The sequence below is a fragment of the Poecilia latipinna genome, unplaced genomic scaffold (assembly GCF_001443285.1).
Source record: "Poecilia latipinna isolate Pla-1442-1.1 unplaced genomic scaffold, P_latipinna-1.0 Scaffold63, whole genome shotgun sequence".
Lineage (NCBI taxonomy): Eukaryota > Metazoa > Chordata > Actinopteri > Cyprinodontiformes > Poeciliidae > Poecilia > Poecilia latipinna.
In genome coordinates this window covers 528,506-545,675 of record NW_015112679.1, presented here as the reverse complement: position 1 = coordinate 545,675, position 17,170 = coordinate 528,506, and the positions used below count along the sequence as shown (strand labels likewise).

Sequence of the window (17,170 nt, the reverse complement as noted above, 5' to 3'; positions counted from 1 at the left end):
TTTAAGAATAAATCTGCTCTGCTAGTGAAATGCTAAGAGCAAAAGAGACGCTTGCAGCCTGGCTTTTAAAGATAAACAAAAAAAAAACTCGATTTTTTTTTCCCCCTTTCCTTTGTAAACAAGCAACGCTTAGCCTGGCGGCGGGGCTAGTAAAGCATGGCGGGCCGCCAGGTTTATAATACACTGGGGGAAACCCTGATCATCATAATTTTTATAGTTATCATAACAGTACCATGCTCTCAGCTCATGCTCTCATACCACATATTTTTAATATGCATTTGCTAATTTAGCTTGTTTTATTTTCCTGGCGTTGGACTTTTTTTTTTCTACGTGTGTGTGGGTTTTCTCTCCAAACGATACATTTACCCCACAACCAACAGGCTGCTCAGTTCAGATCTGGTTCTTGCGGTTTGATTTTTATTATCAAACTTGAACAATTACCTATGAAGTTTAACCCTGGGGGTCCTAAAGGTCACATAGAGACGCGCTGGATCGCGTCAGGGAATGATGATGGCGGTGGAATGTGCGATTTGCAGTTGCGATTGGTTGACGGTGATGAGACGATTCCCCCCCCCCACCCTCTCCCACGTGACTGGGAGATTAAGAATCCACTCGCTGATTGGAGACGGGCGACCGCGTCTGCTTGGCTACAACTTGTCAAACATACATGAGGGAGGAGCATCTGGTTGCCATGCCAGTAACAATCCCGAGCAGCACGTCCAATGAGTCAGGCTCAATAATCCCGCCCAATCACTTTACTAAAAAAAAAAAAAAAAAAGAAAGAAATCAAATCCACTTGATGCTCATTACTTGCGCCTCCATGACAGGTGTTTTAATGTCTAAACAGGAAGAGCGGGTATTGTGAGCACTGATTTATGCGCCGCTCTCTGTGGAGCAGAGCGGCGCATACCTGGGTGGAGCCTGGGTGCTAATTTTACACGCTCTACTTTTGCTTTATAAAAACAGAAATGTCACGTTTCCTTTCCCACAAAAGAGCGAAGCAGGAGGTGATTTAAGTAAGAAAATAAAGTCGCGTTTCTGCTTTTTCTTTAACACTTTCTCAGTCAAAGACTGATCAGCCTAAAACAGGTTCCTGTTTGTCTTCGCCAAAGGACCAAAGGAGGATTGGTCGATTCTGGTCACTGACCAGCTGTTTGTGGGTTTTGTAAAATGAAGCTGTAGGTTTGCTTAAAAAAAAAAAAAAAAAAAGGATCCGATGATGAAATACTAACAAACAGATGTGCCTCTAGGTGCTCCCTGCAGAAGAACGGCACCCAGGAGGAGCGCAGCGTCATGACCATCATGTCGGGAAGCACCAGCTTCGGGAAGAGGGTGGAGAGCTGGGTCAACGTCAGAAGACAGTTCAATACTCTGGAGTGCGTTGCCACCGGGGATGGAGAGCAAGCCTACATGCTGTTTTCTATCGCTGGTAAATTTGCATCCAGTTCATGCATTCACATGAAAAAGAAACTGTTTCACCGATAGGGAGATGGGCGGTCTCAGAGCAGATTGATTGGGTTCATTGGATCTTCTACACACTCATTTTAAGATTGAGGCTAAGTGTGAAAGCATAGATACAAAAAAAAACTAATAAGTGTGCTTTTAAATTAAAAATTGTAGTCAAATTTGTTGCATTTTTTTGTTTGAACGACAGTCGATCGCCAGCTTGATTGGTTGAGGAATGGAGAAAAATTTTGAGTTAAATTATTACGGACAAAGTGAAATGAGCAGAGACATACACATAAGTTCGAAGTCTCAGTAGGATATTTCTCATATATGCAGCCAATATGGCTAATTTACGTAAGAAAAAACAGCTTATTTATACTTCTGAAGATTTGTATTTCATTAGATATTTCATATACACAAACACAAAGTACATTAAGACCTATTTTAGTAAACAATGTTGCCACAGTGTTTGAAAGCTTATTGCTAATATTATTTACCTCATCTTCTTGACTATAGATGTGTATTCACCATATCTACTTTACTTTTTTCCCCCAATAATGATTGGCAGCTTATACTTAAGAACCAAAATGTTTTCTTGATTAAAACAACAATCCTAATGCAAACCCGCCAGACTCTGCTCTACATTATCTCGATCGTCCCGGTGGGCTCGCCCCCCCACAGTAAACCTTAACAAGTGATAATTCCTGAGCCTCAACCTGTTTACTAAAAACAACGATTTTTGCCAAAGATTAACCCCGAGTTCCCTGCTAACCCTTGGTTGGTTCCCATCCATTTGGTAAACATTAACAAAGAGATACTACCTCAGAGGCGATTGGCTGCAGCAAGGCGCAAAAACAGGAATTAGCTCCGGGCCTTTGTGTACGTTACGACTCTAAATCCCCTCTCCTGCAACGGCCGCCCCATCTGCTGCGCGATGTCCCAAAAGCGGCGGTGCAGCAGCTGAAAGTACACCAAAGTTTTCCCAGTCTGAGCCTGCAGAAACTGCTTTGTGCAGAAGGGGGGTGGAGGGTATGTGGGTGTGCATTATGGGGACAGTGCGTGTTTATGGCCAGGCAGGACATGCCTTCGGGAGCCAGTCCCAGGATTCGTTGAGCACAGAGTAGCAGCAGACCAGGCGGAGGCGCGTGAGCGTGTAGGAGCACAGTGGGAGCCCCGGCACTGGGCACTCTGTGGTCTGTGGGAGGCTTGTAGGTGTCAGTGAGCTGCAGCGAAGAAAACAGAGCTTTAGAACCCACTGACAGGTTTACAAGGGATTAGTTCCTGCAGACTCGGCATTCTCAGATTTGAAGTGGAGAGAAAGCTCCTTATCGCTAAAGAGCTTATTACACCCCGGCATGTACAGAGGAGCAAAACAATGAGGCATCACAAGCGGCCAGACACAAAGGGGACAGAACAACGATTGCATGCAACTGCTCGACGGCGCAGCTGCAAACGTAGCATGGGACGCTGGAAACGAGCGGTGTGAAATCACGGGATATTGGAGCAGGACACAAAGAGAACAAAACACAAAACGTGAATAAATTTGTGTATGCGTACATGAGTAATGGGATTAGTTTGCTGCTATTTGATCAAAGTGTGCTTCACTGTGGCTTAGCCTTCTCTGGCTTACCTTAATGCCCCTTTGCAATGTCATCTGCAGTGCAACCACGACAAACCAGCGAACAAGTCACTGATTGGGCCTTTGGTTATCTAACATTATCTTTTCCGTCTCCCTGCAGAGGAAAGGCATGGTCTGTTCACTCCTCTCCTAATTGGCTTCATATCAGCAGCAGGCATCCTCTGCCTCATTGTTATCCTGCTGCTCTACAAGTACATGCAGGTAAGACGGTGATGCATTTTTCCCTGCGTGAGGCACACCCTGCAGTCAGGCGTACGAGGTGTCCGTCACGAATTCATGAGTTTACACGTGCCTCTGTTGTCTTTTCATTTTGTGTGTGTGTGTGTGTGTCAGAAACCCAAATACCAGGTCCAGTGGAAAGTCATTGAGGGAATCCACGGCAACAGCTATGTGTACATTGACCCCACGCAGCTGCCCTACAATCACCAGTGGGAGTTCCCACGGAACAACCTGCGTTTCGGTGAGCACGCCTTTATCGAAGTCCGTTGGCGACGAGCGGGCGCCCTCGAATGACCGCTGCAATTAGTAGGTCATAGCAAGCTGACACACCCCGACACTTATGACCCGTGTTTATGCTGTTGGGCTGTTATGTGTTGGGTGGAGGTAAGCCTGGAGAGATAAACGGGGTTCGGACGCAGTAACAGTTAAAATCATAAAGCCCAGGTTGTACTGTCAGGCGTGACAATAACACCCCCTGGCTACTTTACGCTGATTTACCGTTTTTTTGTCTTTGTTCCAGAGATGTATGCATAGCATTAAGGCATTAGCCGCGTCTGTGTTTCTTACTGACCAACTCGTTCCGCAGCTCAAAGAGAAAGAAACCGCACTCCTTCTATGCAAACACAATATTGTTGACATATTCTGGGTGTTGTTTTCAACAGCCCTCTTCAAACAGGATCCTACACGTCCTGGTGACTGCACACACAGCCCCAGGGCTCAAACTGTTGCTGCCCTGGAAGCGCTGGTGCTCGGTCTGTTTGGGAAAGGAAAAAAAAAAAAAAGAGGACAGGGGATAACGATGTTTTGTGTCTGACCTCTGTTTTTTCCAGGGAAGACGTTGGGTTCTGGGGCATTTGGGAAAGTGGTAGAGGCCACGGCGTATGGACTGTCCAACGCTGACTCGGTCATGACAGTGGCGGTGAAAATGCTTAAATGTAAGTTCTGCCCCAGCACACCCAACGAACGAATATGATAAATGTGCACAGTAGCTGTCAGATTTGCCTGCAGGTGCTCAAAACATGTCAGCTTTTTTTCTTTTTTTTTTTTTGGAGCTGCCATTTCAAGCTTTGCATTCTTCTTCTAAAGCAATACATTTAATATTTACCCTGCAGTCCGACTCTATTTATTCAGCCCACAAAGCAATCAGATAAGAACAACTAATCATATTTCAACGTGAGATGACTTTGCTTCTAACCCTTTTGCAAATTCTTATCTCGCTGCGTTTATTACAGCAAGCGCTCATGCCACGGAGAAAGAGGCACTGATGTCAGAGCTGAAGGTCCTCAGTTACTTGGGAAACCACATAAACATCGTCAACCTGCTGGGAGCCTGCACTGTGGGAGGTGCGCCATCTATGTTGTCTTGTTTTATTTGTCTTAGGCGGTGGATTGAAACTGGAAGAGTCAGATTTATTTAGTTGAGATTTGTCTTGGAGCCGTCTAACGTAGCACAGATCTGGTGCCTGGCAGAAATATTCAAACTCCCAACACCATGTGTTAGAATGTAAAGTACGAGTCTGAATCTAGATCTAGAGCCAGCTAGATCAGAAAATTGATTTTAAAAGATGCTTCTGCTGCAATGAAGAGAGTTGGCAAAAATTTCAGACTTTTAGATATGCATAGATCCCCACAAGACCTTATAGCTGTCAGTACAGTGCAATAAAAAAAAATAAAAAAAATACTTGCACTTTACAATCAAACACTATGTCTGTCACATAAAATCCCAAGTGAAATACACTAAGTTATGGCTGAAATGTGAATTCGTTTTGCTCGTGTCATGGATTCTGGAAGCTCATGTTGATGAGACCCGATTCTCCATCTTTAGGCCCAACGCTGGTCATCACAGAATATTGCTGCTTTGGGGACCTTCTGAACTTCCTGCGGAGAAAGAGAGAATCTTTCAGCACCTGTGAGCTAAAGGAGAACAATTTCTACCGCAACTTCATACAACAGAGAGCTGCAGATGGGTGAGGCTTTGCTTTAAAAGTGATTTGTGATGGGGGGGAAAAAAAAAAAAAAAAAAAAAAAAAAAGAAGATGAGAGTACTAGTATTTTCAATACAGATCGTGCGTGGGAGGGTCTTTGGACAGCAGGACTCAGCTCAGACCAGACTGCTCCTTTCCTCTTCACAGTGACAGCTTGAATGGCTACATGAGCATGAGGCCTTCTGTCGCTGGCAACTCACCGTCGATCTCATCCTCGGAGCGGAGACAGTCACTACGCAAAGGCAAGCCGGCCAGCCATTCATCAAACTTCAACTGTCTTAAAAAAAAAAAAAGCTTTAAAAACAGAGATGAAACTGTCATCTCTCTTAAACCTCCTCTTTCCCCTCCCCAGATGGCCTGTACCTCGAAGCTGACGCAGACGGCGAGATGTTCGATGAGGACGACTTGTCTCTGGACACTGAGGATCTCCTCAGCTTCTCATACCAAGTGGCCAAAGGCATGGAGTTCTTAGCCTCCAAAAATGTAAGCTTCTGCTTCTCGCAGTTTGCAGATTTTCTATGAACAGCTGCCGAATTAGATTTTTTTTTTTTTTTTTTTTTTTTGGATAAACCCCATCACATCTAATAACCAGACGCCGCGCGCGTGCCTGTCATGGGAAGAGCTGATCGCATTTCCACAGCTAGTAAACGGATCTAAAATGCATGTTTGAGCATGTTGTTGAAAAATTTATCCCCCTGCCGAGGCGCAGATACTGTGTCCAGAGAGCTTGCGTATCGATGTCGGCCGCTGTGTGTTACATAGTCCGGCACGGAAAAAATATTCAAAGTCTGTTAGGAGAAGAAGCTCGTTTGTGACTGCTGTGGCGCGTCTTGTTTCAGTGTATTCACAGAGACCTCGCCGCCCGGAACATCCTGCTGACTCAAGGGAGAGTGGCAAAGATCTGTGATTTCGGCCTGGCCAGGGACATCACCACGGACTCCAACTACGTCGTCAAGGGCAACGTAAGTAGAGCTGTCATGAAGTTACGGCGGCAGCTGAAATGCAAGAAACAAGCAAAAAGTTGTGTATGTAAGTCAAATAAATTCATAGCAGTATGAATTAGCTATTAGCTGAATTAGCTGACTAATCAGGAGACTCCAAGGCCTGATCACCATGTGAGACAAATGTTGGGATTTTTTTTTTTCTTTTCTTTTCGTTTTTTATTTGTTTTGTTCAGCATCACAGAAAGATTGGATTGTGATTTATGACTCGGAATATGCACACACAGGGACATCAGTTACAATACTGACTTACAATTGCTGACTCGGCATTACTGTGCAGCAGATTTCAGGTTGTGACAAGATTTTTAAGAACCTTGAACTTCTTCACACTTTGTTGTTTGCCAACATTTATGTTGGCGGTTTGATCCGAGGGTATGACACTTGAGAAACAAAGATGTGATTCTTCGCTTTTCAGATGCACTTAAAGAAGAATTACAAATCTAATCATTAACTCTCAAGTGCCTCGGAAAAAGTACTTTTTCACCAAATGAATGTTTCAGAGATTTGCTATTGTACTACCACAGTCTCCAGCGTATTTTACTAGACTTTATTGCGATAAAACACAAGATAAGCAGATAATTCTGAAGTGGAAATAAAACGGTTTGTGATATATATATTTTTTAACTAAATTAAATAAAAGTGTGGCATACATTTGTATTTACCTCCCGTCAGCTCAGCCACTTTCATAAACATTTTTCATCTTAAGCACCTAAAGCCTCTGATTTGGTTCTGGCAATTCATCAATCACAAATTTAAGTGATAAATTTCACATTTCTACTCTTCCTGTTAGAAATGATTTTTGAGTCCTGTTTATTCAAAAATCACTTTCTCTGATTTTGACAATGCAATGCAGAGCCCTGACTACCTTCCCTGGTGAGTGAGGGACTTGACAAAGTATGTATCAGTCCTTTTACAGGAAATGGCAAAAGGGGTTTTTCATTGCCATCTTGTAATTTAGTCTGTAGAAATTCAGCAGTTCTGTGAAGGACTCGAGAGTTTTACATGACGTTAGGAAATACCAAGGAACACAGCAGACAGATCAGGGATGAAACAGGGTTGGGTTTAAAACATTATCATTAAGTAATATTGAATCCATCATCTAAAACTAAAGAGAACAAGCACAAATCTACCAAGACCTGGTTCCAACCAAAACTAACAGGCCAGGCGAGGAGGGCTTTAATCAGAGAAGCAGCCAAGATCCCCACAGTAGCTCCTTTTGTCAGATGAGATTAAAACGTCCCTTTTTGGTTGAGCTAAATGTGCTGAAATCCTCAAAGAAGGTCCTGTTAGAGTTCAACAGATTCAGACTGGAGTACACCCTGCAGCAGAAGGAGAGCTACAATGAAAGGATTGAATACTGTATTAAAATAGAGTAATTAAAGATCAAATCTAAAATTAGTTCTGAACTGTTTACAGTAAGACCTATTAATCTATCAAAATCTCTCAAACTCTAGATCCAAAGCCAATGATAATATCTGGCAAGATCTGAAAATGTATGTCTGTTAAAAAATAAAGCTAAAAAAAAACACAACACAAAATAAAATAGAATATGCATAAATCTATCCTCTAAAATTTTGATAAAATACATAAATGTTTGTGGTTGTAACTGAAGGAAAATGTTCAGATGTTCAACATTGTGAATCGTTTTGCAAGTAAGCCAGAAAATTGCACAGTTCTATGTGGTTTGGCTTTTCTAAATTGCATCTATGCGGCCATTTGTTATTCTGGAGCAAACCTCTTGAGTACAAACTTTTTCTTTTTTCTTTTTTTTTTTTAAGTAAACGGCACAAGATGTTTTAGCCAGTGTAGCATTTTATTAGACCACTAAAAATGAATTATTAGAAACTGTGAGTTCCTATGATGCGTGTCTCACGTTGCTACATATTCCTGCTCCATTCTGTTAAAGTATGACCTCTAAAGTAATAATTAAATTAGTAATTTTTTTACTATTTTTTTCAGAGGTAATGTCAGATCTCTCTCTGAGGTTCTTCTTTTGTTTTTGTTTTTTTTTACAAACCTCAGACAAAGAGCCATGAACTTCTTTACACTTTGGTTGTTTTGCTTATTAAACTTTCTGTAAAATCTGTATTTGAGACAGAAAAAAAAAAAAGATGGACTGCATTTATGTGCAGCTCCTATTCACTGAGTTATTATGTTTCAGGCCCGCCTGCCGGTGAAGTGGATGTCCCCAGAAAGCATCTTTGAGTGCGTGTACACGTTTGAGAGTGATGTGTGGTCCTATGGCATCTTGCTTTGGGAAATTTTCTCACTGGGTATGTTTCTCCATGCATGCCGCTGCTTTTATCCCGACTTATCTGGGTGTTGTCAGAACTGCACAAAGTAACCTGAGATTCCTGTTGAACGTAGGAAACAGTCCGTATCCTGGTATGCCTGTGGACGCCAAGTTCTACAAACAGATAAAAGAAGGATACCGGATGGACGCTCCGGAGTTCGCACCCAGCGAGATGTGAGTTTTCTGTTGATGTGGAACATGACAGTCTTCAGAGCGCATCATCAAACGGAGAGATGCTGCAGTTTGATAAAACGATATGCAAGAATGCAACATCGGGGAGTTGAGTCGCAGCCCGCTCATGTCCTATTTTGTTTGGCTGCGCACAAGAATAACAAACGATTAATGAAAGACCTTTTGATGAAACAGTACTGGACAGAAGACGCTCTGTGTTAGCCGAAGGAACATCATGTTGTTTGTGTGCTTGGCTGCAGGTATCAGATCATGAGCTCCTGCTGGGATGCGGACCCCTTCAAGAGACCCCCCTTCACGAAGGTGGTTGAGAGCATCGAGCAACAGCTGTCACATGCCACTAAACATGTAGGTTCACCTATTTCTGCACTGTTTTCTAAAACCACACAAGGATCAGAATCACATTCCTCAATAGTGTCAGGAAGACTGCAAAGGGTTGAAAGTTGGGAAAAGTTTTGGTTTTATTTGGTGAACTGGAGACCAGCGAGGGCTGGATAACAGGGCTGAGAAACGTATCACTATATAAGCCTTTCGCATCAGTCAATATTAATCATTTTTTGTTTTAAATATCTGAGATAATGCCTAAACCAGATTAACCTAACACTCAAAACGCGTTTTGTATGAACGCACCATTATTTAAACATATATACAATATTGTACATGTCACAATTAAATATGTCATGAGAATAGACATTAACTACAAAACCAGGGGTAAATTTAATAATTTAACTAGACTGTTTCTAATGTGTTTCTCAGTTGCCCCTTTCATAACAATGCAAATATACTGCACAATACATAAGCAGTATTTTTGTCCTCATGGCACACTGTACAGAGATGGTGGTGATTGGATCAGACGGCCAAATTTACAGTTGCATGACAACCAATCTACATGCTGATCCACAACACCTACAGCCAATAAGAAACATCTCCCAGTTAGCTTTAATGTATGGTTTTGTGCAGATGTAGAATAATTTTGAGTGTATAAAAACAGAAAAGGTGGACCCGTTGCAGCTCATCTTTTGCATGATGCAAGACGGAGCGAGTCACGATGACAGAAACGTCTCTCTAACAGCCCTCAATCCGTCTGCCTCGTGAGTTTTCCTGCATTCCAGAAGCCTTGACGTTCCCTCAGGGTACGAGCTTCACTTCAACAGGCACTTTGCTAAATACCCTTCCCTTACGAAGTGTAAACACGAGCGAGATTCTTTGGCTCAATTATCACCATTCTAGACGACGGCCTGATTTGCCTTCGCTCTTGACGGCACGTCTCGTTCTGTAAACACAAAACTCTGAGCTAATGAAAAATGTAAGACCAGATGAGAAAAATTCATGTAAATTGTTTACGTTTATTGTCCCTCGTTCAAATATAACATTACACGTTTGCCTGCCGGTGCAACATTTAGAAGATGTCTCCCACGCTCGCTTACAATGCAGTGTTGTCTTTGGAAAAAAAAACTCCTTAAACTCTTGCAAGATTTCACAGTGTTGCAATAACAAATGTCAGTCTGTATTTTATTGCGATTCTAATGGCACGATATGTAAATATTAAGAGGAAAGAAGATTAATAACAGTTCTCAAACTTTTTAAATAATCAAAAAATGAAAAGTACTGTGCAATTATCTTTCATGTTTGGCTAATTCACTGCTAACTTTACTCTTGGACGCCGACAGTTTTGCTCGTTCCTCTTTGCAGGATAGCGCCAGCTTAATCAGGCTGGAAAAACTTTTAAACTGAATTGCTTTGATTTGCCAAGGGGATTATGAAAACAAATGATGGACGCCACTGCTTTCCATAATTTTATCTGTTTGTATTATTTTTCTTCCACTTTGCCATCGTGTGCTACACTGTGTTAAACAAACAAAACAAAACAAAAAAAATCCCAATAAAATTCACTTAAGTTTGTGGTGGCAGTGTAACAAAATGTGTAATTGTCAAAGTGCAGTTAATACTTCTCCAAATCTCTGGAAATATCTTAGACAGTGAGGCTTAAAAAAAAGAAGAAAAATACTGAGTTCCCACAAATTAAAGCATCTGAAAATCCATTCCAACAGATTTTTTTCTTCTCTTTCCTCTCTCTCAGATTTATTTGAACTTCAGTTCCAGACTCCCTGTGTTGCCTAGAGCGAGGGAGGAGTCCAGTTCTCAGAGCACAGCAACTCTCAGCTCTTTCTCAGCCAGCAGTAAGAGCGCTCCAACGCAGCCCTTACTGGTTCAGCATGAAGTCTTCATGGAGGGGACAATCCTTCAGGCCCAGTGGGTGTAAGGACCCGCCGGACTTGTTTGGCTGCCTCAAAGTGCCTGTGATGTTACGCCACAAATCATCCAAACCACTACTTTTCGACCGCCTCCGCCCTCCCTCCCCCGAGTCCCCCGTTACCAGTGAAGGTTGCTGTAAGAGGAGTAAGCGCCGCCTCTCGCAGGAGAGAGCGTCCGTGGATAAACGGTTTTTATCTTTGCGATGGCTGTTCTTGCCTGCTCAGTGCTGGGAGGACACTTGGACTATTGCTCCCAATTTCCAGAACTCCGAAGGCACCACTGAGGGTGGGCGGCCGTCACACATTACTCATTATGTTATTACACTGTTACATCGGTTGGTTATTTTACACTTTTTCATGTCTCCTTTACATTTCATTAAAGTTGTTTCATCATTTTAGGGGGTTTTTTTTTCAAGGGGAGGATGGGGGGATTAGTCCACATATAGCAGATGTCTTCTTTTTCTTTTTACGTTTGGTGTTATTTTTTTTATTTGTTTTTTTTTCTGTCATGGAGCATCGTTTGCGTTGTTTTTTCTTTTCTTTTCTTTTTTTTCTTTTTTTTTGACTGTTGCAGTTGTTGGGTTGGAAAAGAAAGCACTTGAGGCACTTAAACTTTTCTTTATTCCATACATCACATGATGCAAATAATACAACTTTTTTTTATCACTTTCATTGTCAGTATTACTTTCCAACTGTGCAGATCTATGCTGTATGAAGAAGATACTTTTGGGGGCCAATTTGAATTGAGATACAATGACACGGATACTTCTATATAAGCTATTAGGCAGCATGGTCGACGACGACATATCCTTAAGTGCTTCGAGTTCATTAGGAGGTAGATCCGGGACGGCAGCACCTAAAGGACAAACGACTTTTGGGACTTTCGTTAGCAAATACCATGATCAGTGCATGACTGCAGCTACGGCATAGATATAGATATGGTATGCGCCTCTTAATGCTTCGTTGCGTTGCTGACAGCTGGACTGCGAGAGGTATCGATCTCTTGTAAAGATGTATATAACTGTTTTCTCCCGCTGTTTATATGTTTACAAGCGAGAGGTAGGTACTGCCATTTCTCAGATGTGTTTTCACAGCTTTCCCCCAACCCTCCTTCAATCCGTCAGTTTTTTTTTTTAACCAACTCAGATTTTAACCATGCTAGCAGTGTAGTTCTCCAACTAAGACAAGCAGAACCTGATGCGATATGCCATTAAGTGGATTGCAGTATTCCCTGAGGTGACAGGAACGAGAGAGAAAAGAAGAAAACAACACAGACTCTTTCCTAGTGCTGCGTTCAGAAGGTGACACGGTGCGGAACTTACTGTGTTTGGCCGTCTCATTGTTCTCCGGCCAGTAGCTGGTTTCCTTGCCGTCCCTCTCGTCTTCTTCTTTTTTTTTTTTTTGTCGTCCAGTTGTTTCCTCTATCGGAAGAGGGGGGTTTTCAGCGCCCCTCAGCCAGTCGTCTGGAGTGGTCCCGGCATCTCTCCCAGCTGTGGGTGTTGTTCGGAGGAGTGGAAAGTGTCCTGTTTGCGTGTGCTAAGTGTGTTTGTGCGTGCGCGTGAGCGAGCGTGCCCGTCCTCCTTCGTGTGAATGCGCGTGCGTGAGTTTCAAAGAGTTACTGTCAAGAGGTGCCACTACTACAGATTCATCTAGCTTACTAAAGACCCCACACTCTTACTGCTCTCGTCTTTTTGTAAATACATATGCGCGTATATTACAAAGTACTTTGGAAGATGTTTATCCTAATGAAGAAGCGGTACATTGATACAGAAATTATTATGCTTTATTTTCGTATAGGTGCACAGATATCCCTATAGATTCAACCAGAGAATCGGCATGTTGCTCTTCTTTCTATGACGTTGTTAACAGAAAGGATTTAATTTTGGCCAGTTCCAGTGAACCTGCTCCAAATGCTCAGATCCGATCAGAAAACTTTGAATATGACAAAATTATACAATTGGGAAAGGAGCCTTACTGAAAACCAGAGACTATTTTTCATTCAACTGCTTGCTGCATTTCCCCTGTGTATTTATTTAAAGCTTTAAAGTTACTGTGTAAATCTGAAATGTTGCTATTACAAGTGTCAATGTAAATAAAATTGTGTATATTGAACTCTCAGTGATTGAATTTGATCCATTTTCCTGATTTTGACATAGCTTCTCAAACTAAAGTAAAAATCATCTACGGCAACATTCTGCAAACAACAATTTAACTTTTTTTTTTTTTTTTTTTTAGATTTAAGTCTATGCTTTGACAGGGCCATTCTGACATTCTAACACTTGGATGCTGTGTTTTAAATCCCGTAGCTCTGGCAGTATGTTTCGGGTAATTGTCCGTGGCTGCACCACATTCTCATGTCTTTCACATCCTCTCACAGGATTACCCAGCATTTCACTGCATCCATGTTTCTGACCAGTTCCCTGGCACATGTACCTGCTGAAGAAAAGCATCTCGTTGCACAATACTGCATGGACTGTCTCTGCTCTTATCTCCTCCACATTTTATGACCAAGTGACTTTCCAGGTCGGATTTGTGGAGAGCAGTACACAATTACAGACCATACACCCTCTGTCTCCCCTCCTTGCAAATGCACACCACACTTTTAAGTTTTATTTGTAGAAATTTTGAAAACCACGTATGCATTGCCTTTCACCTCACACCTTGAGTTAGTCTGTCAAACAAAATCACAGCATTTGAGTTAATGGAATATTTATTGTAAGTTATTAACATAAAAACATTGCTTCCTGGTGTGACATGAGGGGAAAATAAACTGTCACGCAGGATGCTACAAGGAGAGCTTTGGAAATTTCAGGCGCCTGGAGGCACCACATTCATACTTTAAAAAAATAAATAAATTATGTGGATATTGTACAAATATGGTGGTTGTTTCCAGCTGTTATACCAGGACGTAGATGCACTCAGCGGCACAAAGACCCAAGGATCTACCAGCAAATGAGAATATAATTATCCACTGTGAAATGAGTCTTGTACAGATATGGACTGAAAGGCCACCCAGCAGAGAAGAAGCCAATGTTCTAGAAGCAACATAAAAAGCACAATTTCACTTAGGATTAGACCTGATAACAGCCTGTTAAGTACAAGAGAGAGGCTAAAACATCATGTGTTTTGGAAAGTAATGCACACTGTCACATAAATGTGTCTAAACTTCTGAAAGTTTGAAAAGAAAATCTCTGTAAAAAAGTAAAAATAATCATAATTTCACTTAATTCTAACTGACCTAAAACAGGAAAGTTTCAATCTGATTTACTCAAAGAAATGAATCAAAAGTAACTTAATATTACTGTCAGGGAATGAAATATTTTCACAAGCAGTGTCAAATCAATGGAACAGGCTAAATTTGTTTCAAATAAATCTGTATGACCTTCCATTCCTTTAAAGTTTTTTTTTTTTTTAAAAAGCAACATTTCTTTCTTAGGGTTTTTTTTTTTAAAAAGCTCTTTAGTAACGCTGAATAACCTAACAATGCTGTCTGTTGACAGCTTTATGTTTGCAGGTGGTCACATCAACACCTGAAGCCATTCTGTCTTTTCTATTTCTATTTGCCCTCATGGACTCCGGAGCAGAAAAACACATCTGGTCACTCGAGGCAACACCCCCTGTTTAGATGAGGCTGGTGCAGAAAGTCGTGGGGGCAGTGACCATTGTTTTAGGATCTAACTGATAAGAGGCGGCAGGAAATCCCATCATTGAAGCTCAGAAGTTTGTTAGTCAGAAGCAGTAAAAAAAAACTTTGTTTCCTTTCAAACTATCACTGAAATTATAGTTCTTCTGTTGTCAGTTTTATAGAGTAACCAGGTTTAAAAAAAAAAAAAAAAAAAAAAAGACATGACCACTTGGGTGTTGAGCTGCAGGTCCTGCGTTGATATATGGTGTCTCCAATTGCTCAACAAGCTGTGGTTCCTCGGAGTGGTTGTAAATTTGATAAGCATGTCGTTTTCCTAAAAAACACGGTTTGTGGTAAATCTGTCAGTTTAATGTGAAAAACCGCCTCGTTTAGCGCACGGTTGGAAGGAAACAGAGGGGCCTGTGAACCGTGGCCACCAGAGAGATCCCAGGCCCGTCTCTCTGCACAGGAGCAGAACATTTTCGAGTCTTGATCCGGATTTCCAGAGAACGAAGCGCCGCTTCGAGTAGCCAGCGAGACAAGTAACTCTCCGGCCACACGGCAAAGCTGCTCGAAACACTGGATTCATTTTGAGAAAAGAAGTATTTAACAACATCCCTCCAGGGTCTCCATTAAATAACCCAACTCCCTCCCTCAGACCGGATCACAGTGTTTTGTTTTGTTTTTTTCTTCTCTGCATCATGTGATGCTTCATGCTACAACATGTGATGCTCGGGCTCCGTCCTTTTTTGTCAGTCGTCTACTATTGTTTACACAGATAGCATCGAGTCCTGCTTGAGAAATAAGGGCTGCCTTGATGTACACTGAAACACATTTCCATATGCGCTCGACTCCCATGACTGGAGGCTGAAAGCCGACGTTTGTCACAAACTTTGTTCTTATTTAAGAAACGTATCGTGGGATCGATGCTTTTATGTTGCTTTTTTAGCAAGTGTAATTTCACATGTCCGAACTAAACTCAGTACAGTAAAAAAGTTTTTGTTCCTTTTAAGATTCATTCTTTTTTTTTTCTTTGTGTTTTGCTTCTTCTTTTTTCACACTTAAATGTTTTACATCAAAGGAAAAAAATATTTGAGTGGATACAAAAAGCCAGGTTTCAAATGTTTTTTTTTTTCCCTTTAAGACTAAAAAACTATTGAAAACAACATGGCCCTATGTAAAAAAAAAAAAAAAAAAACAGAAGAAGGCAATACCTGCTGATGTGTAATAAGTGTTTTACATCACTGTACAAGAAATTTGGTGAATTATTCTTAGAAAAATTTTAATTTTTATCATCTTAAATATAACACTCTGGAAAATGTTCAAACCTGAGCAGCTTGACGAAGGTCATCCAGAGCATATTAATCTGATAAAGAGCCACTCCAAAACTTTATTTTTTTTAAATTTTATTTATTTATGTTTTGAGAAATTCACTGCTAGACTTGCTATACTGATGAAAGTTATTGCACGAGCCAAGTACACTTAAGCTTGAAATCAGAGAGATTTCTCCCTTCAGGATTTATAGTTTCAGCAATCCCGCTAAACTAATAAAATACTATCACCATAATATTCTTTTTCTACGACGCTGTATTATTGTTACATATTTAATTGTACTCACACTTCCAAATACTTCTTTTTTTTTTTTCTTTGTCCCATCTCTTGCGGCTCAAGATGTTTTCAGACGGGTCTTCGTGTTGTTATTGTCAGCGGTGGCTGTTTCCTTGGATCTCTCCCATGGAGGTCGTTATTTCCCCCGATCTCTTTCCTGCTGGTGATTCATCAACACCGACTCGTGTGTCTGACTCAAGTGAGGCCAGCAGAGCTTTAGATGGTCTAAATTTTATTGTGACCTTTTGGATGTGTTTATTGAGTAACCTTTGGTGGACTAGCCACTTTTCCCAGTTTTTCTCCATTTGTGGATAATGGCTCTCTCTGTGGTTTACTGAAGGCCCAAGGCTTTAGAAAAGGATTTTTATTTTTTTTTATTTTTTTTTTAATGACTTGCAGATGTCAGTGACTTATTTTCTGCTCTGTTCTTGAATTTGTTTTATATCGGCTAGAAGAACATGCTGTCAGATAGATTATATTTAAGAGATTTCTTGATCCCGGATATCGGGAAGTTACCAGGCCTGGGCATGGAAAGGAAAGGAAAGCAAAGAGTAAAACTGAGTAAACTGCTTGTGGTTATTTCATGATTTATCAATTTTGCTTTCATATGCTGAAGGTTGGTTTCAATAACTCTTATGTCCTTGATAACTTAAATCTGCTTTTTGTGTTGAAGTATTTAGTTGAGGATATCGGTGAGTGAGTTCACATTTTCTTTCTTTTTACTGTCCAAATTCAGTTAACTGATGAGATGTGGTGGGAAAAAAAACGAAAAAAGACGGCAAGAGTGCAGCATATGGGCAATATTTTATGCGTCACCACCCATTCTAGTAGTTACTCAAGCTGCAAATATGTACCCCCCCCCCCCCCACCTTGGGGCCCCCCAGCAAAGGGAGGAGGGGGGGGGCAGAGGG

At 41.3% G+C, this 17,170-nt stretch overlaps 1 protein-coding gene across 4 annotated transcripts in view; it reads left to right on the top strand.

Moving 5' to 3' along the window:
* Positions 1–12,292, top strand: part of kita (KIT proto-oncogene, receptor tyrosine kinase a) — a 26,670-nt gene extending 14,378 nt beyond the window's left edge. For 2 of the 4 annotated variants that reach the window (XM_015058408.1, XM_015058416.1), the window contains exons 9-21: positions 1,251–1,429; positions 3,186–3,286; positions 3,419–3,545; positions 4,135–4,239; positions 4,537–4,647; positions 5,129–5,270; positions 5,367–5,530; positions 5,641–5,771; positions 6,128–6,250; positions 8,451–8,562; positions 8,657–8,756; positions 9,014–9,119; positions 10,852–12,292. In XM_015058408.1, coding sequence (XP_014913894.1) covers positions 1,251–1,429; positions 3,186–3,286; positions 3,419–3,545; positions 4,135–4,239; positions 4,537–4,647; positions 5,129–5,270; positions 5,367–5,530; positions 5,641–5,771; positions 6,128–6,250; positions 8,451–8,562; positions 8,657–8,756; positions 9,014–9,119; positions 10,852–11,034 — 1,684 coding nt within the window. In that variant the 3' untranslated portion in view covers positions 11,035–12,292. The remainder of the gene's footprint in view (positions 1–1,250; positions 1,430–3,185; positions 3,287–3,418; positions 3,546–4,134; positions 4,240–4,536; positions 4,648–5,128; positions 5,271–5,366; positions 5,531–5,640; positions 5,772–6,127; positions 6,251–8,450; positions 8,563–8,656; positions 8,757–9,013; positions 9,120–10,851) is intronic. The other 2 variants (XM_015058431.1, XM_015058423.1) reach the window with 1 other exon arrangement.
* Positions 12,293–17,170: the final 4,878 nt, after the last annotated feature.